The following is a 27,985-nucleotide window of genomic DNA, read 5'->3' as shown; positions in this document are numbered from 1 at the left end:
TGTTGACAATAGCTACCAATGTTAAAAAAAGTACAATATGTGTGGTGGTATGCAGAACTGGGCTCCATAATCACTGTTCAAAGACTCCGTGTGGTGTATGAGACAGACGTTCCTGTTGCAAAGATAATTAAGATCTGGAAAGTTGTGTTTTTGGTGATGGGATCAGGGTCCAAGAAGCATGGTGGTGGCTGATCATGAACATCAGAAGAAAATGTTCAGCAAATTGCAGATGCATTTGTGAGAAGTCCTAAGATATCCATTTGAAGGGCTTGCGAGCTTGCTTTCTTAAATCAGAAGCTGTATATCTTAAGTGCAATGTTAAATGCGGTGAAACATAACGTCCAAAAAACGTGATGACACTGTGTATTTGTTGCAATTGAAATATTGTTAATTTATTACTATATGTGCGGAATTACAGTCGTTTGAAATTGGGGAATTTCATTTGGGCAACCTGTATGTAAGATTAAAAAAACTGGTTCAAACACATTATATAACTACTGTTTTAGTTCTATTTCACAAAATATCCTTTCAGTTCAAGGGAAAAGAAAAATGCATTGATTTAGTCAAATTTCTCATGTTTATTATCTTACAGCATTTATTACCATAATAATATTTAACACTTTTGAGTAAAAATATAATAACATGAAAAATATAATAATTTCTTACCTAAAAGTTGAACATGATTTTTCTACAAAAAATACTGCACTAAAACCAAAACTCGAAATTTATTGAACTTAATTTGTAACAATTTACAAGTTCATAGGCAAGGCATTAAATGTTAAAACATACAGTTAACATAAGAAAATTTCTCATATATGCATTTCACTGACCATTCAAATGTTTTCTCAAATGCATGTCACATGCCTTGAAAAATACATGAAAAAATATATTCAAATACATTTTAAAAATATATATCATTGTTAATAATGCAAATAACCCCAAAAATGGTTTCTCACCTCTGTGTGTACATTGATTTTACACAGTGAAGCTCTTATTGAGAATACTTTTCACTGCAAACTAAACACAATAATAGTTTATCACCTGTATGAGTGGGCTGTACATTCAAGGAAACATTCAAAGAAAATTTTGCACTCCATACTAAACATGAAAATGTTTTCTCATCTGTCAGAGCACACATGTACATTTAAGGAACTTCTCTGAAAAAATTTTGCATCGCATGCTGAACACGAAAATGGTTTTTCACGTGCATGTTTATGCACATGTTTTTGCAAGGATCTTTTAACACGAAATTTTGCATTACATAAAGAACACGAAAATGGTTTCTCACCTGTGTGTGTAAGCACATGTGAATCTAAGATAAATTTCCGAGAAAATTTTGCACTGCATACTGAACATGCAAAAGGTTTTTCACCTGTGTGTAAACGCATGTGTACTTCCAAGTTTCCCTTAATAGAAAATTTGGCACTACATACTGTACATGAAAATCGCTTCTCACTTGTGTGTGTGCGCATGTGTCCATTCAAGGAATTTCTCTGAGAAAATCTTGCACTGCATACTGAACATGAATATGGTTTTTCACCAGTGTGTATACGTATGTGTTTTGTCAAGGTACTCTTAAGAGAAAATTTGGTACTGCATATTGAACATGAAAATGGTTTTTCACTTGTGTGTGTGCGCATGTGAACATTCCTAGCACTACTCTGAGAAAATTTTGCAGTGCATACAGAACATGAAAATGGTTTTTCACCTGTATGTATGCGCATGTGTATTTTTAAATAACTTTTAACAGAAAATTTGGCATTACATACTGTACATGGAAAACGCTTCTCACTTGTGTGTGTGCGCATGTGTCCATTCAAGTAACTTCTCTGAGAAAATTTTGCACTGCATACTGAACATGAATATGGTTTTTCACTAGTGTGTGTACGTATGTGTTTTTTCAAGGTACTATTAAGAGAAAACTTGGCACTACATACAGAACATGAAAATGGTTTCTCACCTTTGTGTGTCCGCATGTGTTTATTATAGTTACTTTTAAACAAAAAGTTTGCGCTACATACTGAACATGAATACAGTTTCTCACTAGTGTGACTTTCATGAGGTAAAATGTTACTGTGTACTGGATGTGACAATGATTTTTGAACTGTATAAGTACACATGTGCATTCTTAGACTAGTCTTAGTGAAAAACTCTTTGGTACACAATGAACATGAAAATGGTTTCTCAGTTGGTTGGGTGTTCAAGTGCGCTTTCAGATGAGGTTTAGAAGAATATTTCTTGAGACATTCTGCACGTGAATAATGTTTTCTTTTTCTCAAATTTTCAACACACATTTTCTTATAGTCTGCATCATGTGTGTTGTTAACGTGTTGTTTCGACATGGAAGTACTATAAAAACTAGTTTTACACATGTAATATGTAAACTGGTTTACAATCGCTTGATTAATTATACTCTTTTCAGTAGAACATTTTAAATTTAAAGAATTTATATTATTAGTTTGAATAAAATTGTCAATGGTAGAACTTTTTTTATTTGGATGACCAGCTTGATCATTTAATCCTAAAATATTGCTGTCCTGGTCCACCACTTTTGGTTCCAAATGAATTTTTGATTGTACAACTGCTGTAGATCCTGGGAAAATAGTGCTTGTCGTTGAATCCAAATTTTCCCTCATACAGGTCACATTGAAGGATTTACTGGTATTTGGAGCTGCAAGCTCAACTGAAAAAAAAAAAAAAATACAAAAATAAAGACTGGAATAAAAACTTTGAAATAATAATTTAAAAATAAAGGATCACGATAAACCATTGTCCCATACATACTCATGTATGAGTGAATGGTTAGTGCACTCTTTTAACAACCACGGTTCTCAGAACTGCATTATGAAAGTATGTGCTTACACTTAAGTAGAGGTTTTAATATAAAGGGAGTTGGTATTGCCAGTCAAAGATTTCAGTATACTGTCGCGTTCCAGAATTTCTCGGTGTGGCCGAATTCAGATTTCTGTCTTTCATGGCGCGAGCTGTGGGCAGGTCGCTGCGCCCGTGCGAGAAGCGGCCTCATTTCATAGGAGACGGGCAGGCGGCGTGCCGTTTGCCCTCGCTGCACATTCCTCATGAGTCGTGCGGGTCACCGGCCCTCGCGAAGAGCGGTCTGCTGGCGTAACTAGGTCGCAACGCGGTGCTCGTTCAGCGAGCTCAGGCCCTGATTGCGAGATTTGGGAGCAGCGGGCGAGATTTTCTGGAAACGTCGGCGGGGCCAAGAGGGTTTTTAAGCGGCCGCTGGAGGTAGCTCGGGGCTCACTCTAGGGAAGGCTATGCCTCTCGCCAGTAGCAACGAGTCAGTTAGGGTTTAAGGATGTTAGGCTCTTTGAGGCGGAGGCTATGCCCCGGAACAGCAATACGTTCTTGTAAAGTTGGTTGGGGTCGCTGAAGTAATGTTTGAGTTATTTTTGAAGAGGCCGGACCTGAGCGTATATTGCTGACCTCATGCTTAACGTATAGTTTTACGTTTTGACCTTAGATAATTTAGAATAATGTTTAAGTTAACTTTAAGGACTTAGAATGAGATTTAACGTCGTAGAAGATTTTGATACCCTCTAGCTGCTTTTTGATCAAGCGTTTGTAAATCATGATCCCCTTTTAGTTCATTCAAGTTGAAGTACTTAATTGTAAAGCAACTAATAAGATTTTCAGATTGCCCTAGATTTTATTTATTAAGTTTAAATGTAAAAGTTAATACTTCATGATTGTCTCTCATCGACTAGCAACATTTTGTATGAGGTTAAGGTCTCGTGTAATAAATGTACTTTCTTTAGAACTAAGTTTTAACTTATTTTAAGTAATTCCTTCTCTTTCCAGACCTCCTTTACAGGGGGCGGAGTCTATTATTTTAAGATCTCGGGTTGTGAGCAGTTTTGATTACAAAGTACCTTTTGTTTCCAAGTAATAGATTTGTTATTTTTTTGATTAATCATCAACACCAACGTTTCAATACAGTAGACTCCCAAATATCCGTGTGCGGGTTATCTGGTTTGCAGTTTAACCGTGCCATATTTCACATTCATAAACCATAAAAACAAAAAATAATTTTTGTCTTTTTATTTCCGTGTACACACAATGGCAACAGCACTTCTGTAGCATTAAATACAATGCAAATAATTAGTAATGCAAAGGAATTAATAATATTTTCTCAATAGCTATTTGTGTCCTTCATAGTAGCATAATTATTTCTAATGCCCAAGTGTCTTCAATTGATGGCTCATTGTTGGAGAAAATTCAGGCTAAACTTCGTGAAGAATGCCATCAGACAGTCCGGGAACTCACAATTTTGATTCCAGAAGTCAGCAAATCAACAATCAAAATCATTTGAATGGACTAATTGGGGTATAGGAGGGTGTGGGCTTATTGGGTGCCGAAAATGTTGACAGACATCCACAAGGCTGTCCAAAGGGCAAAAAGGACAAAAATGATACGGTGCCACCCTGGTTTGCCTTGCACCCGAAAATTTTGTCAGGCAATCTGACAAGAATGTCATGCCAAGCATATTTTGGGATTGAAAAGGAGTTCTCGTAGAATTTTTGCCAAAAGGTAGCACAATCAACGCCGATTGTTATTGTGAAATGTAACCCCCTCCCCCTTCTATGAACGGTACTAAACAAGCCAAGAGGGCGGTTGGGCAAGAGCATATGCTTGTTGCATGACATTGCATGACAACGCCCAGCCCCATACAGAAGCTGTAACCACCGCACTCCTGCAATCTTTTAAGTGTTATGTCTTAGCCATCTGGCTCATAGTCCTGCCCTGGCACCCAATGATTTTCAATTCTTCCGTCACCTAAAGCAACATTTGGCCAAGAGAAACGCTTAACGACCGACGAAGAAGTACAAGAAGAGTTGTCAAGCTGATTGCGGACAGCTGCGGGAGAATTTAATGACAAAGGGATCAAGAACCATGCTCCCCGACTAAAAAAGTGTGTTGAACTTGCTGGGGATTACGTAAAAAAAATAGTACAGAATGTACAAACAATGCTATGTACAAATTTTTTAGGAATAAAATTTTCCTGATTTTGAAAATGAAAACGGTCTTTAATTTTTGGAAACCCTTAAAGTAAATGGGAAGAACTGGTACATTTTGTGGAAACACTATGTTTGAAAGTAGATATTGTTATGATTTACCACGGGTTCATAAAGGATAGCCCAATTAAAGATTTTTATCACACACACAGTTTTATTTATTGCCACTACTTATGTCACTTACAAATAATCTAAAATGGCAAATAATCAATTGCACTTAAAAATGTTGCTTCCCCAGTCACTCGTTTTCGCACACCGCACACCTCGCTGGGCTGCACCTCGGGCGCAACTCTCGCCGCAGCACCCCTCGTGGGTCTCTGCCGCAGGACTCCGTCGCTGCACTCCGCCGCCGCCGACACTTTCCTTCGCCGAGGATCCGCTCGACGCCTCTCTTGGAACTTCGCTTGGGACTCTGCTGCGCTCGCGACTCTATCGCCCGAAAACTCCGCCGCGGAAAAACTCCAGACTGCACTGAACTCATTCACTCCCTGCACTGGAACCTTCGTCCAAGGACTTCGTCACTCTGCCGCACCCGCGGCACTATCGCCCGGAAACTTTGCCGCAGTAGAACTCCCGACTGAACACTCCGAACTGACTCCCTGCCCTGACGTCCTCGGACATATATATAGGCCCCGACGCAATTCCAGAACTCACAAGAGCGGCTGGGGCCAGTCATGTCATCGCGAGCCATCCCGACGGCAGAAATCTCTCGAAAACACGTGTTGGCGGCTCGCTTAACTCCGCAGCTGGCAGGTTTCGGATGTCAAACTAACAGAGCCGCATAGGGGGAGCGGAGGGTTGGAGAGAGATAACGCTGCGATCCAGGTGCGCATGGCACATCTCATGTTACGGCAGCCGCCAGCCAGCTCTGCACTAGGGTTCTGCGAATATTCGAAATTTCTGAATTCGAGTTCGAATATTTTGATATTCGATTCGTCAATTAGAATCGAATTCATTTTACAATAATTCGACTTGCAAAATCTGGCTCGGATACACTAATATAAGACATCCCCCTCCCCCATTTTTAAAAGAAATGTAAATGGATGATTACATCTTCCACTTACAAAAAATTATACAGTGAAACTCCTTATTTATGTAACTATTATTTATGTAACTATTATTTACGTTTTCACGTTATTTGAACCATTTTATTTCTGTCCAGTTTTAACCTCATTTGATGTAATGCAATAAATTACCATTGTTTAAAATGTGCCTAATGTTTTACGCAGTTTACGCCGTTCGTTCTGATAAAACTGCTTACTAAATTAATTAATCCTATTACAAAGTAATCTGATGTGTAAATCGTGTTTTAAAGACTTTTTAATAGTTATAAACTTTATCTTTAACGTCTCGGGAGTCGCTTTATACCGCTTATAAAAACGTAAGCAGCGCCAGTTTGGTTGTGTTGATTCCTATATTCCTGTATAGAGGGCGCGCACATAGTCGAAAATTGATATCGATAGCTCGCAGATTGCATGCACGCGCGCACTCTGTCAGGAACCGAGTTAACCTGCACGATCGTTATGCGTATAGGTACAAATCACTTTCTTGTTACGGTTTTTTTTTACATTGAATAAAATGGTTTTATTGCATCACTCATTAATTAAAATTATTTGGCGTGCTTTCGCAAAGTCTACTTTTTAAATAAACATACTTTCCATAAATAGGTTTGTTTTTATGGATCACTTTACATTTTTTTTTTTTTGCATAATAGTATTCTCCGTTCATCTTACCTGAGTTTTGGAATAAACAAAGACTCTTGTAAACAACATTTTCATTGGCTGCCGGCCGCTATGCACATTATTCGTGCGCAAGAAATAGTCCCTTGGTTACGTACCATTTGTAAGTATTTTTACTATGCCTTTTTTATAACAGTTGTTGTTATATAGCATTATAACGTTTCACCATTAATATCCAATACAGTTTAATGTGTCAGCAAGTATTTACTTACAATTATGTTAGCAGACGCCGTGTGTAGTGTACAGTTGATGCCCGGCGCAACAGTTGTATTTCAGATTCGCGCGCGCACAGTTTGTTATGGCTGATGCCGGACCGAGTTTTGTAAAGCACAGAATGGGAACGCCTTTGAAAAGTGCTCAGAAAACTATTGTGTTGAATGTTTTTAAAACATTTTCAGACAAATATCCAGATTGTCGTGTGAACGATATCGCGAGTTTAACTGCGGAATTTACGAGTGTTTCAAAGAGCAGTGTGCTTCCTGCAAGGAAAGAATTACAGGACACTGGGACATTAACAACTCCCCGAAATAAAAGGAAACTTGAGTATCCTGTTATCAAAACTTGTGATGATTTTGTGAAGACCGCTATTCGGCGTAAAGTGCATAGTTTTTCCTTCGCAAATGAACCACCTACACTCAACAAAGTGCTACGGTGCTTCCTGTTATATTCCTTATCCATTATTTTATTAGCACCGACTGTACTGAAGTGTGTGTGTTGCAACTAGTGCTTGGCGCGCAAGATGAATTCAGCCTATCACTTGCTGACGTGGTGCAGTGATATGACGGTGTTTGTTTATTTCAAAACTCAGCTAAGAGTGAACCCACGGTCTCACCCCTAATTATAAACGTGATTTCAGAATAAAATGTGCAATGCTTAAGCGATAAAAATGGTAAATTTGTTATTTTTGTTTTGTACCAATTCCTTATGCTGTGATATTTTTATTAATATTTTTATCCTTGAAAGTCACACATGCTAAATAAGGTGGCAAGTGAGAGAGTTTTCTCTACAGCAGGCAACATAGTTACCAGCAGCAGAGAATTGTTGTTGCCGCACCATGTCGATGAACTCACCTTTCTCCATGAAAATTTGAATGATTTGGGAAGTGATTTATGTTAGTGCTACAGACATATAATTTTTAATATTTTTTTTTAAATTTTTGATAATCTGGTTGTGCTTATTCAATATAGTCTCACTTTAATTTTAGGAACTTGATTTAAACTGTGAATTATGTGACAAGTTTTTCAAAGGTGGTATGTTAAAAATTTTTAATGATCTATTTTATTTTAGTAAATATTCTCAAATTCGATTAGAAAACATTCGAAACTCGTGAATTTTTTTGAAATTCGATTCGAATTTGATTCGAACTGAAAAATCACAATTCGCAGATGTCTACTCTGCACCTGCGCATGTCGTGGCCTTGCTCACATTCGTAACAATATTATGAAAAACTAAAATCAAGTTCTCAAGATTCTGATATCATTTCTAGGACAGAAACCTCAGGTATTAAGCAAGAATTAAATCTACTCTAACAAGAACTACACGTGAATTATGTCAATAATAAATCCTAAAGTCATGTACTTAAGCAAACGGCTGGTAACAAGAAAGTCTAAAAGGCAACATCACCAAGTAACAGCGGCTTAGACTTGCGACCTACATATGACGCAGCGGAAATCACAAGTCGTCAGCTAAACAGTGTGTCGACGATCAAGGTTTCACTATAGTACAATGCACACGCAAACTGAAAACTGGTGGCAACGAGGAATCAAAATTAATCCCTAATGAAAGGAGAAAAACTCTCCACCCAAGTGGGGATCAGGTATATTTATACTCTAACAAACAATAGTTAAACCTACACACAGACAAACAAAAGCCCTGTTTGTTACCCATTTTGATCCATCCATTCCAAGAGCAGGGAATTGCTGATTGAATTATGAACAAACTATACAAGTGGAAGCAGTTAAGCTCTTGTACAAAATATAACACTTATGCCTCATTTCATATATGACTACTGGAAGATTTGCCCCCAGTGCAGTAGTTTTCTCTGAACCAAAAATTAACTATTTTGGAAAAATTATTTTTGAATTTTTGTTGACCACAGTCAACACACGGAGGCCATGACAGGACAATAATGAACTTTCATTGTCATCGGATATCATGTTTCCATGGTTGTATCATGTGCTCAGAAGTGATCACGGGACATTTTCGTTAATAAAGATTCTGTACTTTCAATAACTTAACCATTTTCTTGACTTCAAATGAATTCTTTTTGTTCTGAGCCATGAGTTGCCATGAACTATGTTGATTTTGAGTAATTATGGGGTGTGTGATAAAATTTTTGCCACATAAATCTACAAAATTCGACAAAGAAATTTTCATTTGAAACATTACTAAATTCATGAATAACATACTTTAATATTACCAAAATGTTTTGAATAACGACACAGTGCTTCACCATTTTCCAATAACTCTATGGACATGCAAATCAGATAACAGCTAGCCGGAGAGGTCTGGATAGTCACAAGTTAAGTTAGTATAAAATAAATTAATTGCACACAAATTTACAATTAAAGTACACACATACAAGTTTTAAGAAATATTGATACTACATCTGTTGAACAATGACCGATACTGTTTTATAACTAAGATATTGTCAATTTCCCTGTGTTTTCGAGGTTTTTAGGAAAATTTTTCAATTCCCTCACTTCACTTTGTTTTCCAGATTTTTCTGGATGGCAGGAACCATGTGATACAACATTAAATTCCAAAACCCACTATGGTAAGCTATTTTAGACATTATAACTACGCCTGTGCGAATATCAGTTTTTTGGTTCGAATCGAATACGAATATTGAATTTGAACAGTAAGAATGAGAATTAGAATCCCACTAAAGAAATTTCTTTTCACATCATGTAATAACTTCAGAAAATTAGACAAATATCACTCAGGTTAAAGTCACAGCTATAATAATTATATGGAAAATGTTTGCCGAAATATTTAAATTAAAAAAATAACTATTTTTTAATTGTGCAGCTAACCAAAATAAACTTAACCTAAACAACCAACCTTTCATTTCACTTTCTATATGCTGTATTTTCCACAACATGCTACTCTAAATACATTATAATCCAGAAAATTTTTGTGAACCATCAAATACCGTATTTAATCGCATAATGTCCGCCATCGCACAATGTCCGCACATTTCTTTTTAAATACTTAAAATGGAATTTTTAAAAATACGCATAAAGTCCGCACCAGACAAAGCAAACCTCGGCCACCCCTGAAACGCACAGTAACGGGATGGAAATTTACCGACGCGACCTAAGTGTTGGCAAGACTAACATAGCTGTCATTCCGGGATGCCTGACATCTGTCCTGCAGCCCTTAGACGTGTTTATAAACAAGCCGTTTAAGGGACATTTACGTAGACTGTATTCTGAATGGATTGCAGATGACAGTCATGAACTCACTCCAGGGGGCAGACTGAAAAGACCGTCACTAACACAGATATGTGACTGGGTGAAACAAAGTTGGGCACTTATCACTGACACTGTGGTGGTGAAAAGCTTTAAAAAGCTGGCATCACCATTGCTCTCGACGGGACTGAAGATGATGCTATTTGGGAAGATAGCGATAACGACGACAGGAGCAGCGATACAGAGGACGGTGACAGCGACGAGTCTGAAGTCGAATAGAACTGCTTTGTCGAGCAAGACTGCTACATTCTTTAGTCACTGTCATTTTTTTTGTGGCATAAAGTGTTGTTAAAATGCAGACTAACTAGCAGAAATTTTCTGAGTGCTACTACAGTGTCAATTTGTTTTAGGTACCTAAGTTAGGTAGTAATTTTTAATATATGTAAATTTTTCAACATGTTTATCTAACATCGCGTTTGCTGAGAGGCTTTAATTCTGTTTTCATGTAAGATATGATACGCAACGTAAAAAAAAAGTCTGCTGTTACAGAATGGACATACCTACATAAATTCTTACATGTCAGTAAGACAAGGCTCTGCTTTGTTTTTGTTAAAAATTCCCGCTCAGCCTTTTCCACACTCTGCACTCCTTCCCCCGCTTCAGTCAAGCAGGGCAGGAGGGGACTCGCATACACAGACGTATGCCGGTAACTTTTTTTATACACACAGTGGGCAAGGGACAGGGAGGGATGCTCGCCGGCGCCGGCTAATGCAGACATTAGACATCTGCCCCGTGCCGTTAGTGGCCATCTTAATGAAAGATTAAAATAATATCTTTTCACGCAAAGCGTTTATTTTGTGTACGCTGGCTGCGGCTTCTGAACGTAAGAGCGCACACGCGAGTGAGAGAAGAAAAAAAAAAGAGTGGCGTCTTCCACTAATTGCCGGCTCCCAATTATCTCGACACCTGTCACATTTCTCACGTCCGCTGCGGAGGGTCGCCAGTCACCAGCGCTCTGCAAAATAGTGTGCCGCCATTAATATTTTTCAAATGGGCCGAGGGAAGGGTGCCAATTTTACGTAGCAGCGATTTTACTAATGCAATCCGCAGAACCGTGAGCATACGTAAAATCAGGGTACTAGTAAACTAATTATGAGGGAACAATTTTTTTACTCTACACAAAACATGTAAAATTTCGAGGAAATTTTTTTTTTCGGACTTCACCTCATAATGTACCGTATTTAGCCGAATATAAGACATTTTTTTACCATAATTTATAATTCAAAACAAAGGGGTCGCCTTATATTCAGATACATTGATTTTTAGGTAAACATACTTATTTTAGGTCAATGTTTTCAGGTTGTGCAGTAGTTACTGGCTGCACATGTTACGACTGATGTTTTTGGAATGTTCTATAGCACAAGATGGCGCCCATCTTATCAATTATTTTCTTGTACCAAAACATTAATGTAGGTTATACAGTACTTCTTTGCTGTGATTATTTTTTTAAGTTAGACGAACGATTCCGCGAGTTATGTTATTTACATTTTAAATGCTGATGAAACGCCCGTATATTTTGATATGCCTTCAAATTATTCAGTGGATCCTGTTGGAACTAAAACAGTTAATGTGAAGACAAGTGGCAATGAGAAAATGAGGATAACAGTGATGCTTACAGTGTTCGCTGATGGTAGAAAATTGTTCCCTTTTGTCATTCTTAACCGTAAAACTATGCCAAAAGAAAAATTGCCTTCTGGGTAATAGTGAGATGTCAAGAAAAGGGTTGGATGACAAGTGAGTTGATGCAAGACTGGTTAAAGGCAGTTTGGGATAGAAGGCATGGGGCACTTTTAAACAAGAAAGATGTTAGTGTTAGATGCATTCAAAGGACATTTAACGCCAGAGGTGAAATCATGTATTAAAGGTATGAACACCGACCTTGTTATTATTCCTGGAGGCATGACTTCAAAGCTGCAAAATCGGGAGTCTCCCACCTAAAGCGGGAGGGTTGGCAGGTATGTGTCTATGTCTTTGCAATATATAGACATATATATATAGACATATATATATATAGACATATATATATAGACATATATATATGTCTATGGGCCGAATTCAGAGAGCTCTTTCGACAGTTATCCACACACCGAAAGGCTTTTCCATTGAAGCTGCTCGGCAGAGACGTTTTTCAGTGGTTGGTTGACTGCTGGATAAGGAGAGCCAACCACTTGAAAGTGAATGTGGTCTGAAACTCATTCGAATGCCTGTTCAGTTGAAAATTGGCGGAGCAGTTGATGGTTTTAATATATAATTCCCACATAAAAACGTGTTCATGTATGTTTGTAATTGTTTAAAACATTTTTGTCATATGGCAGATATGTAAAATATGTATTGGAATTATATATGCGTTTTTAAAGAAATCGTTTCGCCCACAAAGTGTGCATCAGACACGTGTTTTGTAGCGATTGCAGAATATTTGGATGAATTTCCAAATCACATTGACGAGGTTTTAGAGTTTTTTGATGATCTTAAAAATGCAAATCCAGTTCCGCGAAGGTATATAAGAAATTTAGCAGACCCGTTTGATTTTTGTCGGAATCAAGAGTTCGAAACACAATTTTTTTTCTCTGTAAGAAACTCCATCTGTTTTTTTTTTGTTTTGTTTTCGATTACGGTTTTGTGCTTTTTCACGAGATAAAAAATAATCACTTTTTCATCTGGAGAAAACACTATAATTTTAGGCAACGTATCCATCTTAAGAAAATTTCTCAACCTCGTGTAGGGTTACCAGATGTCCGGCAAAAGGAGGACATGTCCTCCTTTTTATGTATTTTTTTGCGTTCGGCCGGATTTTCCTTAATGCTCCAAAATGTCAGGCTTTTTTATAAAGTGAGATAATTCCTGCAGTTACACTCTGGGCAAAGCACGCGCTGTCCGCAGAGTCATCCCACTAGTAAGTAGTACTATGACAGCTTGACAGGTAGCAGCACATGCAGAAGCACGTGTTTTTAATATGCTGTATATGCGTAGTTTGTTTGATTCTTTATACTGAAACTGTATTAAATGCCAAAACATTGTAAAATATCGTACTCCGTTGTAATTAATTCATGGCTTTTTTAAAAAAATATATATTGTCCTCCTTTTTAGTGAAATGTCCTCCTTTTGCGAGATGAATGTCGTCCTTTTTTAATATCAGTGTCTGGTAACCCTAACCTCGTGTCCAATCCAAACAAAATATTATTTTCAGCGGGAGGGCAAACAAAAGACAATCGAAATGAAATAGGGCGCTTTTCCACACACACTCCAAGTACTTGATCTAAGAAAATTTTTGTGCCATGTTGCCAGATCTTCACTGAAAGTGGATGGGAACAAGCTTTCAGCTGGCAGTCATTCGAAAGGCGTTTTTGAAGTATGAGAGGTGGAGAGTCTGCCAGATGAATGAGAGTTGGATGCGCTTTCGAAGGTCAACTCTGAATTCGGGCCTAAGTCTTTGCAGCCAACCCCTAACTGTGGCATAATCACATTCATAACACATGTCAACTGAATGTTACCTAAGCACAATAATTTTTACACAGAGAAAGAAAGCTCTACCTAATAAAGTGTCACACAAAAGTGGGGCACATTTCTACTACTATACCTCAAGGTATCAAGAAGGGTCCGCACACTATAATCAATAACATGAACAATAAACAATGTTTTAACCATGCAAAAAGTATTAAAAGTTTTTCTTCTTTTTCTTATGTGTGTGTGTGTGTATACACACACACACACTTGAGTAGGTGAATTAGAAATAACATATAACAAACACACTTGAAATTTTTACTTATTTATTTAAAGAAATGTCTCAAGTTTACCCTTAATATTAATATTTATTTATTAGCCTCAAATTTCCTAACTGCTTATTGGCACCGCAGAACACATAAAATTATCAACTGACTGGAGTGACGATGCGCACATTTCATTACTAAGCAGAAGTCTTTGGTTCGGGTTCGACGATATATACACAGTTTCATTTGTGAATTTGGGTTCTTAATAAATATTACCTCGGCTAGATAGGTTTAAATATGTTGGTAGAGCTCAGAGTCTCTCGTTCATCAGACCTCTGAGTTAGGTTAATTGTGTGTATAAATAAAATAAATTATATATAAAACAAAATAGTTTCTCGTAGACAAATTACTTAAGTTCAATTCTCAATGTTTATTTTTCATTTAAGGCCGCGATGTGACAATTTTATGGAAGGTACGTGGTGATTAACACTGAATTGGAGTAACAGACTCTTATAATTCTTTACTCACGTATATATCACTCCTAAGTTCTTTATCTTTCTTGATAAAGGCTTACAAATGCACGTTTACATCCTAACAATGCATAATTATCATCCCTATTTCAGGATACCTACAACTTTCTAGCTATTTCGTAGGATATATTTCCATCGACATCACGAAGCAGTTCTAGCTTAAGCCGGCCATTACATTCTTTTTTTCAAACTTCTTAAAATAAGTCAGTTAACAATGAGTGACGTATTTCAAATAGCGGCTCGTGATTGGCCGAAAACCAAAAACTGTTACATTAATTAATGTCAAACTTAGGAAATCCGCGAGCAACAATAGCGCGGAACACAAAATCTCTCATAAAATTTAAATAAACAAATACTGAAATAACAATTTACATTAAATAATTACGGTGTCAACTTAAGGCTGTTCAAGAGGTCCAAAAATCGTCCCTACTTCAGAATGACTTCAAACTGATACATCACTCACAATAGCATGAAAACTGATGGCCGAACACCCTGACAGCGCTGTATAAGACTCAGGGTCGCGCCGCTGGGCATTCAGTGGCGAGACAGCCTCCAAAGGGGAAGGGTGTATCGCTCCGCTCCCGAACAATGGAAAGGCGAAGCACGTAAGAAAATGGACAGTGTCACTCCTAGCGGAGGGAAAGCTAACTGCTTGTAGGCTGGGAGCAGGTAGTCGCGCTGGCTTGTGGGAGCGCCCTTTGGACAAGGGGTGGGGGAGGATGTGACAGACAACAACTCGGAGCTCAGAGCCCACTGATCGCTGGTCGCCTTGTCGTGTCGTGGCCCGGCGCGGCGCCTAGCTCGCTGGCCAGCAGTGCGCGACTTCACACGTGTTCCTGCTCCACACCTGCCATCTCGCATATACTTCCTAGATTCTTTTTAATGATGCTTCATCCACACGCATACGGCCTGTGCAATATATAAGCTTATATAACTTTTATAGTTATAGGCGTAAATTCTTTATTTGCTTTTTGTCTACATTCAATATTACAGAGGTGTCATCGCATTTAGCCTAGGTGAGCAGGGTGACGCTAATACATGTAATGACATTTTTTTTAAAATCATGTTTTATTAACGTTACCCGATTTATGCAATAACTATTTTTAGAGGATGGCGCACAAGCTAACACGAAAATACATTACATATTTAATGTAATAAGGTAGTTAGAGATATCATTGATGTGTCAGTCAGTTACACGTAGCACGCCGACATCTCTCCACGGCAATCCGGGTTTCTGGACAAATACCACTTGAGATGTTTGGTGATTGAGAGACGCGGTGAACGCCGTGAGTCTGAGCGGTGACGCATCATTTGCATCTCGCCGCTCGTCAGCGCCGTTTTGAAAATATTAAAAGTACTTTGTAGTTGTCACTACAACACTGATATAGAGTGGCACATTGACAAATATTTTAAGTAAGAAAATATATTGTAAATAAAAAACAAATGCACCAGACAATTCAACATTTCCCCTCTGTGATAGTTGTGCTGCACACGGAAAACCGGTGATCATACTTGCAAAGTGAGGTACTGATATTTTGCCTGCTTATTTTGGGATAACTGGCAAGATAAATCTTGGCCGTTTTCTTCAGCAATTTTTTTTGAACGCCTGCTGCGTTCATTTTTGCTGTCAGATATTTTTCCCAGGCCTGAAAGTCATTAATATCAAAGTAAAAATGATTTCAGTATTGAAGGAAAATATAATGCTGTTGTTGGCTAACTACATTTATTTAAGTTCATATAAGTAATGCTTATTCTTAACGTTCATAATATTTGTGTTAATTAGTGTGTCGTTATTTATTAATTCTGAGGCTATTACACTTAGTAGTTTGGTGATATTTGTTCTACAATATAATGCAATGGAATGTAACCTGGTATTATTTCTTTCATGGAAACGCAAAGTACGTGCGCAATGCACTAGGCAAAGAAACGTAATCATCATTGATAATAATTGTAACACCTGTTCAATTGAAGTTTCGTGTTTTCAAAATGTCTCATGTCATAACGGGAGTGTTCATAACGGAAAATATCTCTTCGAGTTGACTGTAGCCAATTCCAATGGTCACACCTCCCCAAACAGCAGCATCATTGATATCTTCAGCCTGGTTTTTATTGTCAGAAGTTATGTGTTGAACTTGGTCGCAGGATGCACATACAAATTGCCATGTATAAAAAAAACAGAACGGGTTTCTTTGTGGAAATTAAATTTTCCCATGGTACATTCCTTTTTGTGGGATTTAAGTGATTCCATTTGTTAGATTATATGTGCAATATCGACAAATCTATTACCACACAGCTGTTTGGTGAGAGGAATGTGATAGTCGTCTTTTTCAACTATCAACTTAGGTAAGTCACCATCAGACTCCTCAGACCCATCTTCTGTTGTGTCACCAATTTCTTAGCCGACATCACGAGTAACAGGCGATTTGCCTAACGGTGGTTTGCCTACATTAATTCGTTACGGCGTTTTGCCTAACGGCGTTTTGCCTAAACAGCGTTTTGCCTAAAATTAGGCAAACGCCTTTAGGCAAAACTACACATGCCCGACATCACTACTGGATAGCAATGGCTCAACTATCTTGTTTCCTGCATGGCCTGTAAAAAGAAAGGAATAGATATGAATATGCCAATATACATGTATTTAAAAGATGGTTTAGTTTCATGGTAAGTAATTTGTTTTAGAGCTAAGGGTAGCTTCACTAAGACACCTTCCGGTAGTTAAATATAGCCTGTGACAATTCTGAGTTGATGAGCATGCAACGAATCCATGAAGGAATAAAATATCTAAAAAGTAATATGATTTATGTAGTGCTTATTATTAAATTGTACGAACATATTACCATTGTTATGCTGCTTCATTTAAAATATTGCAGCATATTTTTAAAGATAGTTAATATTTAACTGAACTATTAGACCTCGTTGTTCTAAACAAATGCGATTTCTTGTAATTATCTTGTAATTTTTTTAGCATCGCATGCGCAATGATACTAATAACGATATTTGTAAATGAGTTTAGTAGTTCTTTAGAACCTGTTTTATTATTTTTAGGGAATAACTCAAGTACATTTAAATATTTTACGCGATATGTACATATGTACATGTGGAAACTGCTTATTACGTAGAAAAACTTTGATAATAACCATTAGTACAGCATTTTCACCTCAAACCGCATAATTCAAATATGGCAGAAACAACACAGATAAAATAATAATCACTTATTTATTTATTTTATGATATATATGGTGCCATTGAACAGCGTGAGACAAAAAGTGCCTCCTACAATGCAGATAACATAAAGAAAAAGAATGAAAAGAAACAGCCTACACACAAGATGTACTACAAAACGCTATTACTGACGTCGAAGAGACAAACAAGAGATAACAAATATAAAATATATATATATATATTATTAACCAAACACACCAGACGTATTTAATGTAATTTATGTGTTGATTCCAGTTAGAATTACATTTGTCAGTACTTTATTAGCATAGGCCTATATAGCGTAAGTTATTTAACTTAATTAAATGTAAGTAAAAATGTCAATGTTACATGGCATGCATGATTATGTGCAATGGAAAACGATGGGACCTACAATACTGACCATCACTGAGAGAAAGAAATTATTTCGAGGATCATAATTTTCCCTATCAACAAAATAATACGTTGAATTGTGTGAAATAAATATATGGCTGTTTAAATTAAATTATGATTTGCCCCAAAAATGGAATGTTTGTTTTCACACAGCTTAGGTGATGTTTATGGCTGCATTCACAAATAATTTTATGCTCATAAAATATTAAGGATTTGAACATGGCCATACATGTTCGTACAGAGTGTAAAATAAACCTTATATGTTGCATCACTATAAAAATAAACTGTAGGATGTTTAATAGAACTTCTAGTCTGGGACCACGTGTTTAGGGGTCAGTTTATAAGAGATAATGCCGGTTTCAAATGCTTATTAAAAATTTAATGTTATTAAAGGATGTATATTATCACTTAAATGGTATTAGCGTGTGTACGTTAATCCACGTTTCATTTATTATCTTATTTTCGTAGAAACTATATCATCTCCCCATTTTATTCTTTAATTAAGTTTAAATAAAAACATCGACAAACACAATAAATAATTTTTAAATAAATAAACAACAAATAATTTTTTTTACACAGAAGTACCGAAAAAATCTTCAATGTGTAAAGGCCTATCCGAACCAAGATACTCAAAATGATCAATACTATTTCCATGTAAATGCAGGCCGGTACTCATAAAACTGATTTGGTTGTCACCAAAACCCCTAAACAGGGTGCTTCGTTATTTACTGAAAACAAAATATTTATTTGCCTCTACCACGATGTACGTAATTGTTATTGCAAATATGTTTATTACGCGCATGTATCTGTCGATGATGTAGGAACAACTAAACAGATGTTTGGATAAGGAAATTATTTTAAAATATTTTATTTCGTACAAAGGAACGGACAGAACAAACACATGTTAGTGTGTGAAACTAAGTATTGTTTGAAATTAAAAATATTCATTTCTATATATATATAATGTTAGGCACGTCCATCACAGATGGTAGCTCTTTGATTTGGCTGTGTCCAATCCCTATGGATATAGCACCCCAAACCAGAGCATCATTGATGTCGTCACAATACTCCGGTTCGTGAGATGTAATTTATTTGGTTTGGTTGCAAGCATCACACTGGAATGTCCAAGTCGAAAAGAGGCCACTGCGACTTTCTGACATGAAAACAAATTTCCTTAACGTACATATTTTCTTATGGTCTTCCAGTAGAGCCATTTCTTTCATTAGATGGGCAATATTCACACATCTGTTTCCTCGAAGCCTCTCTTCCAAGAAAATGTAGTTAATGTCGTGCTCAACAATAAAATCAGGAAACTCGCTTTCTTCACCGCTACCTTTCAAAGCCACTACTTTCTAGTAAACTCAATTGATTATCACACGACTGCTTTTGCTCTACAAGAGAAACTTTTGTAAGTGACAAGATTGTTCCTTTGCTGCGTAATTCTTCGTTTGATCTGTATAGTGATAAAAATTAGTAAGTTAATATAAATGTGACAGAAACGGTGTATAATTATTCAAGCGTTCCAATAAAAAATTATTTCTAGAAAAAAGTACATTCCAACATTGAGGTAAAAAATAACAACGAAAATTTGCGTTATTCATTTATGTGCGTGTTAGGCTTCAAAATTCTTACAGCAACCATATGAGTGTGGCTTGCCTTTTTACAGAGGCATATAAAGGCTTTTTCTTTGGGAGGACACAAAACCAATGAAGTTACGCAGTTGATGATACACACTTACGTACAAGTACATTATATGCTGCAATTTAACCTTAAAAAAACAAAATCAGAAAACTATTCTGTGTAAAGGAATGCAGTTAATGGAATCACACAAATATTGTAAAAAATAATCTAATTGCTGGGTATAAACAGTAACAACGATTTCGCAGTAATTACAAAAATACAAAATACTGCAAGAGTCAGCAAAAATAAAATGTTTTAATGAAAATGATGTCTTTATTACACTTTACCAAATACTTCGGTTTAAATTTGAAAATCGTGTTGTAGTTACAGCCTGATGCGGAGTCTAAGGATGCAGTGAATGGAGGTTGGCACGGTAGTGAGGCGGGCCGACCCACATGAGGAAAAGACCTGCAGCTTCCAGCCAATCGTGAATAATGCCCGAGATAGGTCGAGGTGCATAGGGCACGAGCGCCGTAAAGCAGGGACAGGGAACAGGCATATCTCCGAGAAACCCCGCCGACCAATAGCGTTGTCCGGAACGATTGCTACATGCGGAAATCCGTGTGACCAAGCCGCGATGGGAATCTAACCTGGATTTGCATAGATGGTAAACCTGCGTTCTAGTGCCAGCCAACGCGGCCTTTTTATTATTTTTTGTTCACCATAATTATTTTATTACAAAAGGATAAAGGGGGGGAGGGGGAGGGGGGCAATCCGATTCATTAGCAAACAACGCGCACCATAATAAGTAACGAAACATCAAACGATGCCAAGAAAATATGCAGTATTTACTTTTATTTTATAGTTTCAGGATAATTTCGTTTCAAGCTAAACAGTTCTAAAGATTCCTGTATTTATACTCAGTAGTTTAACGCAATAATTCAAGACAAAGCCGCCGCGCCCTCCCCCCCCTCCCCAAAACTCCTTTTTTCGTTGTCATGAGACGAGCAGAGCGCATTTTGGTGTGAATATTTCTCCCGCACGAAACGTTTGCAACGGGAGGGGTTAGTAATTCTTGCCATGGTGACCTTGAGAGGCGGTCCGCCCAGCCCCTACCCGGCGTCAGCTGTGCAGGTCATTCACGCCGCGGAGACCTAGGCCATTACGCGTTACAAGCCAACCCACAGCTATATTATGAGACTGAGTCGTTGGCCAAGGGAAATTTGACTTGAATGATGGACGAAAAATTCAAACGAATGGCTAGGCAGTTGTGCAATTTCAACCACACATGACTAGTACAGTGGAGTGATTAAAATTGTTATCCTTACACCAAAAACTAAAAATAGAAGTACACATAATAGTACTTTGTGTTGGACAGATTATTCTATAACATAGATAGGGTATCTTGTATTGCGTTTACATACATTATTTCTACACTGACATGAAAAATACATTGGCATTAAATGGAGCAGCAAGATTAATTCTTTCAACTGTTGCACATGTGCCTTGTAATGGGTCGCGAAATTTCAGTATCACCTTAGCTGCAGCTGCAAACTCATTATCTTCTAGATTTGCAACCTGAAGCCTGGATTTTTCTAAATTGTATCTGCTTGTGTAACGAAAACTGTGCAATTTTGTATTTTTTTTTCATAATCATTTTTAGACCATTTTTAGTAAAATGTCAGTTTATTAAACTCGAAACTAGCGCTTATGTACTAAATTTACATGCATTAAAAATAGTTTATTCACGTTCGTCTAAGAAAGATACCCCTTCACATATGAAATTTCGATCTGATCTGATAACGTTTCAATACTGTCGTCCAATGTACTGATTCTTCTGTTTGTCACGGTTGTATTTTGTTATCTACGACAGAAAATGACGTGAAACTTCAATAATATTCAATAAGTATCTATTTTTAAATTATTTTTAATGGCTAAAGGTAAATCTTTTACGCAAAAAAAAAGCACGCGTTTAGTTTCAAAAGGATTTCAATACGATAACCATATGAGTTAGGTAAATTTAACACCCTAGTCGAGCTGGTATTGACTCATTTTTGGGATGCCCGACTTTGACTGTTCGATTTAAATAGGTACTGTATACATGAGTGTATTCAATTCGAAAAGTGTTTCGAAATCGTTTAGAAAACGAAATGGAAACGTGATAACTGGATACCTCATACGAGTAACTTTTTGTCCAGTTTTTTGTTACGTAACCTTGACCCGAAAAAGTTAGCAGAGATTATAACGCGATTTGTTAGTACTGTCATAATGAGGTAAAAAAAGATATAACTGCAGTTTACTCAATGAATAAATTAATTATTTATTAAGAGTAATTAGATAGTGAGATTGTGTTATAACTTATAGATAATTTTTCTACAATTTCGGTAGTTACAAGCTCGTATTCGGAATATTTTCAAGTTTCTTTACATCTTTCTTAAAATATAATTTTTTTTAAATTTCGAATAATTTATTTTTCTTATTGCATACAGAAAATTACGAAATATAGCATAAACATTTCCAGTTTCTCTTTTTTTATATAATTAATAAACTTACAAGTACGATACACCTGAATCACAGTTGCAAAATAAAATTAGGCTATTGGCTGAACAAACTTTTTTTTTTTTTTTTTCAAAATTCATTAGCATACTGAAACCCTGAATAATATATGAATAAATATACACCTCAAAACGAGCGTATGACTTAACTCGAATTTGTAAAACATGTTCCGGTTTCGGCCTTGGCTTTTTTCTTCTTCCACAACTGCCGCATGATTTTAGATTTCTTACTTTTCTTCAAAATGATTCTCGGCTGCTTTTTTCTGTTGGACATGTTTTACAGTTTCAGATCCACTCTGCCTGCAAATCCACTTCGTACGACTCACACTTCACAAAATGCGCGCGAAAGTGGAATTTTTTTCCGGGAGACTGTCTGACCCCACGAGGAAAAGACAAGACGTGAGCGCTGGTAGTAGTTTCAAGACATCTCGCTTGGAGCGCCAGCGTACAGTCACAGGCTGACAGGTCGCGCGCTGGTAACGGAGGCGATTTCCAAGTCTCGCGCGAGACCCAATCATGCCTCCGGTTATTCGTGGACCACAAGTACGTTTTCACTCGTACATTTACAAACCATATACCACTGGAAATTATACTTTCAAGGCTAGGGCAATGGCTAAATATTAATTGGAAATAAAACTCAATTAATTTTATAACGTAGGTTGAATATAGCCCAAACTTTTCTGTAAAAAATTATGTAACACTAAATATGATGCCAAAAATGATCTAATGGCTTTTACTGAATACAAATTTGACATCACCCTCGCAAACAATATCGTACACCATATTCTATTTTCTTGTCATCTGAAGTTAAATATTTTTCTTCATTTGCACGAATTCAATTACAGAATTGAAAATTTAATAAATCCAAAAAAATTAATGTTATAAAAATTTGAAATTTTTTAATGCATATACCAAACAAATGTGTGTCATGTATACATCAACTAGTAGTTCCATACTTTTTTATTCCATGAAATGATTTAATGTCTTGACCAGCCTTAACCGTTTACCGTTTCAAGTCATTACCTCCTTAGAGGGGTCTAAGTAATTGTTCTTTTTTAAACGTCTATTCAGTCCATAGAACAACATTCACATAGATATACACTTTATAATAATTACCATTTTCAAATAATTAAAATATTAGAGTATACAAATTAATAAACATAAATAATTCCTTAATTTGGGCGAAAACATTAAATGTTACGGTACAATAGTCCTATTAAAAATCAATAAAGGGTATTTATTTTGGTGATATTTGTGACCATCTCACCAGTGAACGTTGGTATATGACAACCTCATGAGGTATACTATATCAAGTATTCGTAAGCAAACAAATATTAATTATTTCAAAGTGTTAGTATTCAAAGTCGAATCAAATACGAATTATTTATTATTCGAATCTGAAAATTCTGATCTTCACACAGGCCTAATTATAACACAAGTAAGTTTGGGATATATTCAGTTAAGTTATATATAAAAGATGAGCGTAAGTTAGAAATAAACTTGTTACACTTACATTTACTTTCTTCTGATGATTCAGAATCACTTTGTTCTTCACTGATTGTTACATCCTCGTACTCCGTATGTTCCTCAGTAACCTATGTCCAAGAACATTTAGAATACATAGCACCATGACAGCAACAAACAAACAAACAAACAAACCTTTAAGTACAATAATATTTTTAATTTATGTAACTTCTTGTTTGCCAGATGTTTATTTCTTACTTTCCACTTAAAATATTTAAAAAAATAATATTAAAATCATTTGGTTTGCTTCCCCATTTTCTGATAAAATTTAAATGCGATTTACTAAATCCAAAAGTAAAATTATTTTCTTGTTCCTGTTCATGACAACAAAATCTTTGTTAAAAGCTACTAGGGAAAAAAAATTATTTTAAATCTAAACTAAATATAAGATTAAGTAACAATGAAACTAATTATTTTGTAATATTACATGATGTTTAAAACTCATTGTTGGTAAGGCTGGTATGAACATACGAACATTTACCTGGACACCATAAGTAAGAGCAGTACACCAAAACAGCTTTCTGTTAATTAGTGCCAAGGTTTCACAACCTACTATCTAACACAAACAATAATTTGTAAGCAGACTGTATTACCTTTGAATATATATACTGTATAGAACAATAATTTGTAAGCAGACTGTATTACCTTTGAATATAAATACTGTATAGAAGTCGCCAGCCCAGGTTAAAATTTCTAATACGGTTAAAGGTAGTTGGTTAATTCACCGCCGCAATCGCCACCATCTCTAGGACATCGACTTGTGGTGGTCCCTAGCGGACAAGTGTCGAACTCTTCAAACACCCCTTCCCCAACCTCCCTCAAACATGCATTGACCTCCACCCACCCTCTACCCCACCTCTCAACCCTACAGTTTTGTGATCCACAAACTCCCGTTGAACGACCTTGAGCTGCAGTGAATGTTGGGTGGGGGGTGCGGGGGAATGACAGCGGGCGACAGTGCTGCGCTCTATGTGTAAATAACAACCTAAAACGATACAGGGCGTTACGGCAGCGCCCTGCAGCGGTGAAGTTCCCAAGCTGCTCATCATACGCTCCTGAAAAACGTAGAGTAAATACTATCCACTCGCGACTTCTATACAGTATATACATATATTCAAAGGTATTACTAATTAAGTGTTGCTATCCCTTACATTTTTATAAACAATAGGAGATATTACTCCATATTCAGTCTCTTAAATTTATTGAGACTAACTGATCTACCCCTGCTTCGCTACAGCAGTCCACAGACAGAAAACTCTTGCACTGCTAATTATACATGAACACACCAAATATAAATTGAATTTTCAAATAAACTTATGAATACAATAGTTAGGCATTAATAATGCAATTGCAATCGATAAAATACAGTAAGAAATTACTAAAATTATTAAACTGTCTCAGCAGCTCACAATCAGAAAACAGAGGCGGAAATCATTCAGGACATCTGGATACGTCGTCTCTGCATGCAGGCGTGCAAGACTATCAAAGAAAACTAGTTTACAGGCAGAGTGCTCAGGACCTCTGGATCTGAAGATTGCAACACTTCACATAGCTGAACAGTCTATAAGGCAACGATCTCACCGACGAAGACCAACGAGCCTAACACAAACCATAGCAGAGTGATGATTATTTTTGTAAATCAGAAACATGCAAAATTGAAGGTTTTTAAATTTTTATATTTTAATTTTAAAAAAAAACTACTTACTAAATAAAATATTAAAATTCTCCATTTACTTCATTTAAGTATGTATTAACAAAATATCTTTGAATTATAAGAGGGTGTGGTAGAATTTGAATTAAAAGTGTTATTTGACGTGGAATGGGTCTTACTTGTAAAGCTGTAACTCACCTGTAGGCTTGTATACATGCACATGTGTTTCAAATATTCCCTACAAATTTCCTATCCCTATATTTGTGAAGTTTTACTTCACGTGTAGCAGCCATGCTTTTTTTTTTTTAACATACAAGGTTTCACATCTACAGCATGAAAAAGCACGAAAAGTAACAAATCAATCCCAGGAAACAACATTTAAGGAGTGGGTGGAAGTAAACCTCCTCCAAACCAAAACCCCACCAAGAGATCAGTGAGGATTAAATATACAAGTTGTTCTTCCAAAGTTATGATAACAATAAGCTGCACAAATGAAACGTTAGTTAATCAGGGTGTCTACAGGTTATAAAAATCTGATGAACCAATTTTCAGACAATATATATCTGGTGAACCAATTTCAGGACCTACCGTGTTTTCTCGTATAATTGTCGCACATTTTATTCTAAAATCAAGTTTGAAAAGTAGGGGTGCGACGATTATGCTGAAAAATAAATTTTTGTTAGGTAAAGTTATTCATAAAAACAAAACCTGTTCATTGAATATTACGTTTATTTAAAAAAAGGTGGAGTATACAAGAGCACGCCAAACAATCTATATTAATAATTCCTTAAACAAAAACCTTTCTTCAACTTTAAATAGTAAAACCAAAACGCTAACGTGAACGCAAGCCACTTGAATCTGACGTGAACTAACGTGTCGTAGTACACACTTGCCAGGAAAAAATGCAGGCTATCAAATGTAGTTAACTCGGCACCTGACAGAGAGCGCGCGTTGCATCCAATCGGCGAAATATCGAAATTCGACTACGTGCGCACGCTCTATACATACGGGAAGCAACATAACCAAACATGAATGATGCGCTGGCTACATTTTTATAAGCGGTACGCTGCGGCAACACAGACAATCAGATAAAGGAAATACCGTTTAAAAACGTCTTTACAAGAAAATTTACACGTCAGACAACTTTGTATTTCCGTTAATTAAATAAATAAGTGGTAATGACAGAAATTAAATTTTAGATTACACCTACACCGCGGCGACGCAGACGATCAGATAAAGGAAATAACGTTTAAAAACGTCTTTATAAGAAAATTTACACGTCAAACAACTTCGTATTTTTCCGTTAATTCATTAAGTAAGTGGTAATGACCGAATAAACATTAGATTTCTACTTTAAAATACATCGTTTTATACGGAAAAGATACCTACACAAAGCGCTCGGCATCTACTAGCGGGACCAAAAACATCATGCCACGTTTACGTGAGAAGTTTTTTGATCCCAATTTTGACAGCCTAAAATATGGTTGCGACAATTACGCACGTGCGACGAATATGCAATAAAATACGGTATATAAAGTTATCTTTTAATTTTTTATACCTATCACATAGTCTTGTTTTGTATAATCTAAGAGAAAGCAAATTTAAAATCATATGAAATAAATCTATTGACAAGAACGAGTCCATTTTAATGTTTGAAAACATTATCTTGTGAGATGATAATTTCCACATGATTTTTGTAGACAGTTTTCAAATACAGTCACACCTCTCTGAAACGACCCCTCACGGTTCCCCCCCTAAGAAACCAGCCGTACAATGGCAGGATGCTGTCACTCACAATGCTAGACGGCTTCGCTTTAAATCCACTTCAACCTTCATGACAAGTCCGTCGCCCTACAGGCCACCTCTAAAGAAAAGATGTCAAAAGACAGTTTATTTTTACTGGTTAGTTTACAGGTACGTTTTCTGCTTGCCATAGTTAAATACACTAGAACCCCAATGTCACTAAGCCCGGATTTAACAAAGCAGTGATTTTAAGAATAAATTCTCCGGAACCGTCAAAAAATTGGACATTTTGACCAAAATGTGAAAATCAGAAAAAAAATAAAAAAAATAAATAAAAACAAAATGAAAGATCATTAAAATCTGTTAATTTTAACACACAGCGTATTTTTGTGTCGGCTTTAATACTTCCAATAATGTTCACGTAAGAATAACAAAAAAAATAATGGGACATTTCCTTTAAAAATATGGCAGCGGTAGGTTCTGCAACGCGAGTGGGCGCACACGAAGCTCGCCCGGCTGGCTGGCTCTCGTTAACATTCTTCAAGGCTAGCTCATCCCTCCCAGACACACAAACCATCTAGTGTCCTCCCTTATAACACCCCAACTTTGCTCCCCTTTGAAAAACCTTCAGTGAGAAAATGCTCTTTTCACCCTCTCTTCTCCTGTAAAATTTGGCTATTAGTATGTGTTGTATATGTTACAGTTGGTATGTGTGTTTTTAGTATTGTAAAGTTGGTGTAATTTCAGTGTTGTGAATTTGTTGTCTTGTAAAAGAATGGCCTGCTGGGCGTTCAGTCATATTGTGGTGTTCAAGCA

At 36.6% G+C, this 27,985-nt stretch overlaps 1 protein-coding gene across 8 annotated transcripts in view; it reads right to left on the bottom strand.

Annotated features, from left to right (window-relative positions):
- Nucleotides 1-558: 558 nt before the first annotated feature.
- LOC134527962 (oocyte zinc finger protein XlCOF6-like) overlaps nucleotides 559-27,985 on the bottom strand; it is a 93,393-nt gene continuing 65,966 nt past the window's right edge. For all 8 annotated transcript variants that reach the window (XM_063361063.1, XM_063361061.1, XM_063361065.1 and 5 more), the window contains 2 exons: nucleotides 23,765-23,846; nucleotides 559-2,683 (listed from right to left, as the gene is read on the bottom strand). In XM_063361063.1, the coding sequence (XP_063217133.1) occupies nucleotides 1,119-2,683; nucleotides 23,765-23,846 (1,647 nt within the window). In that variant the 3' untranslated portion in view covers nucleotides 559-1,118. The remainder of the gene's footprint in view (nucleotides 2,684-23,764; nucleotides 23,847-27,985) is intronic.

This window comes from Bacillus rossius, chromosome 1, assembly GCF_032445375.1.
Source record: "Bacillus rossius redtenbacheri isolate Brsri chromosome 1, Brsri_v3, whole genome shotgun sequence".
NCBI lineage: Eukaryota > Metazoa > Arthropoda > Insecta > Phasmatodea > Bacillidae > Bacillus > Bacillus rossius.
The sequence above is the reverse complement of the archived record's forward strand: the minus strand, read 5'-3'. Positions and strand labels throughout refer to the sequence as shown.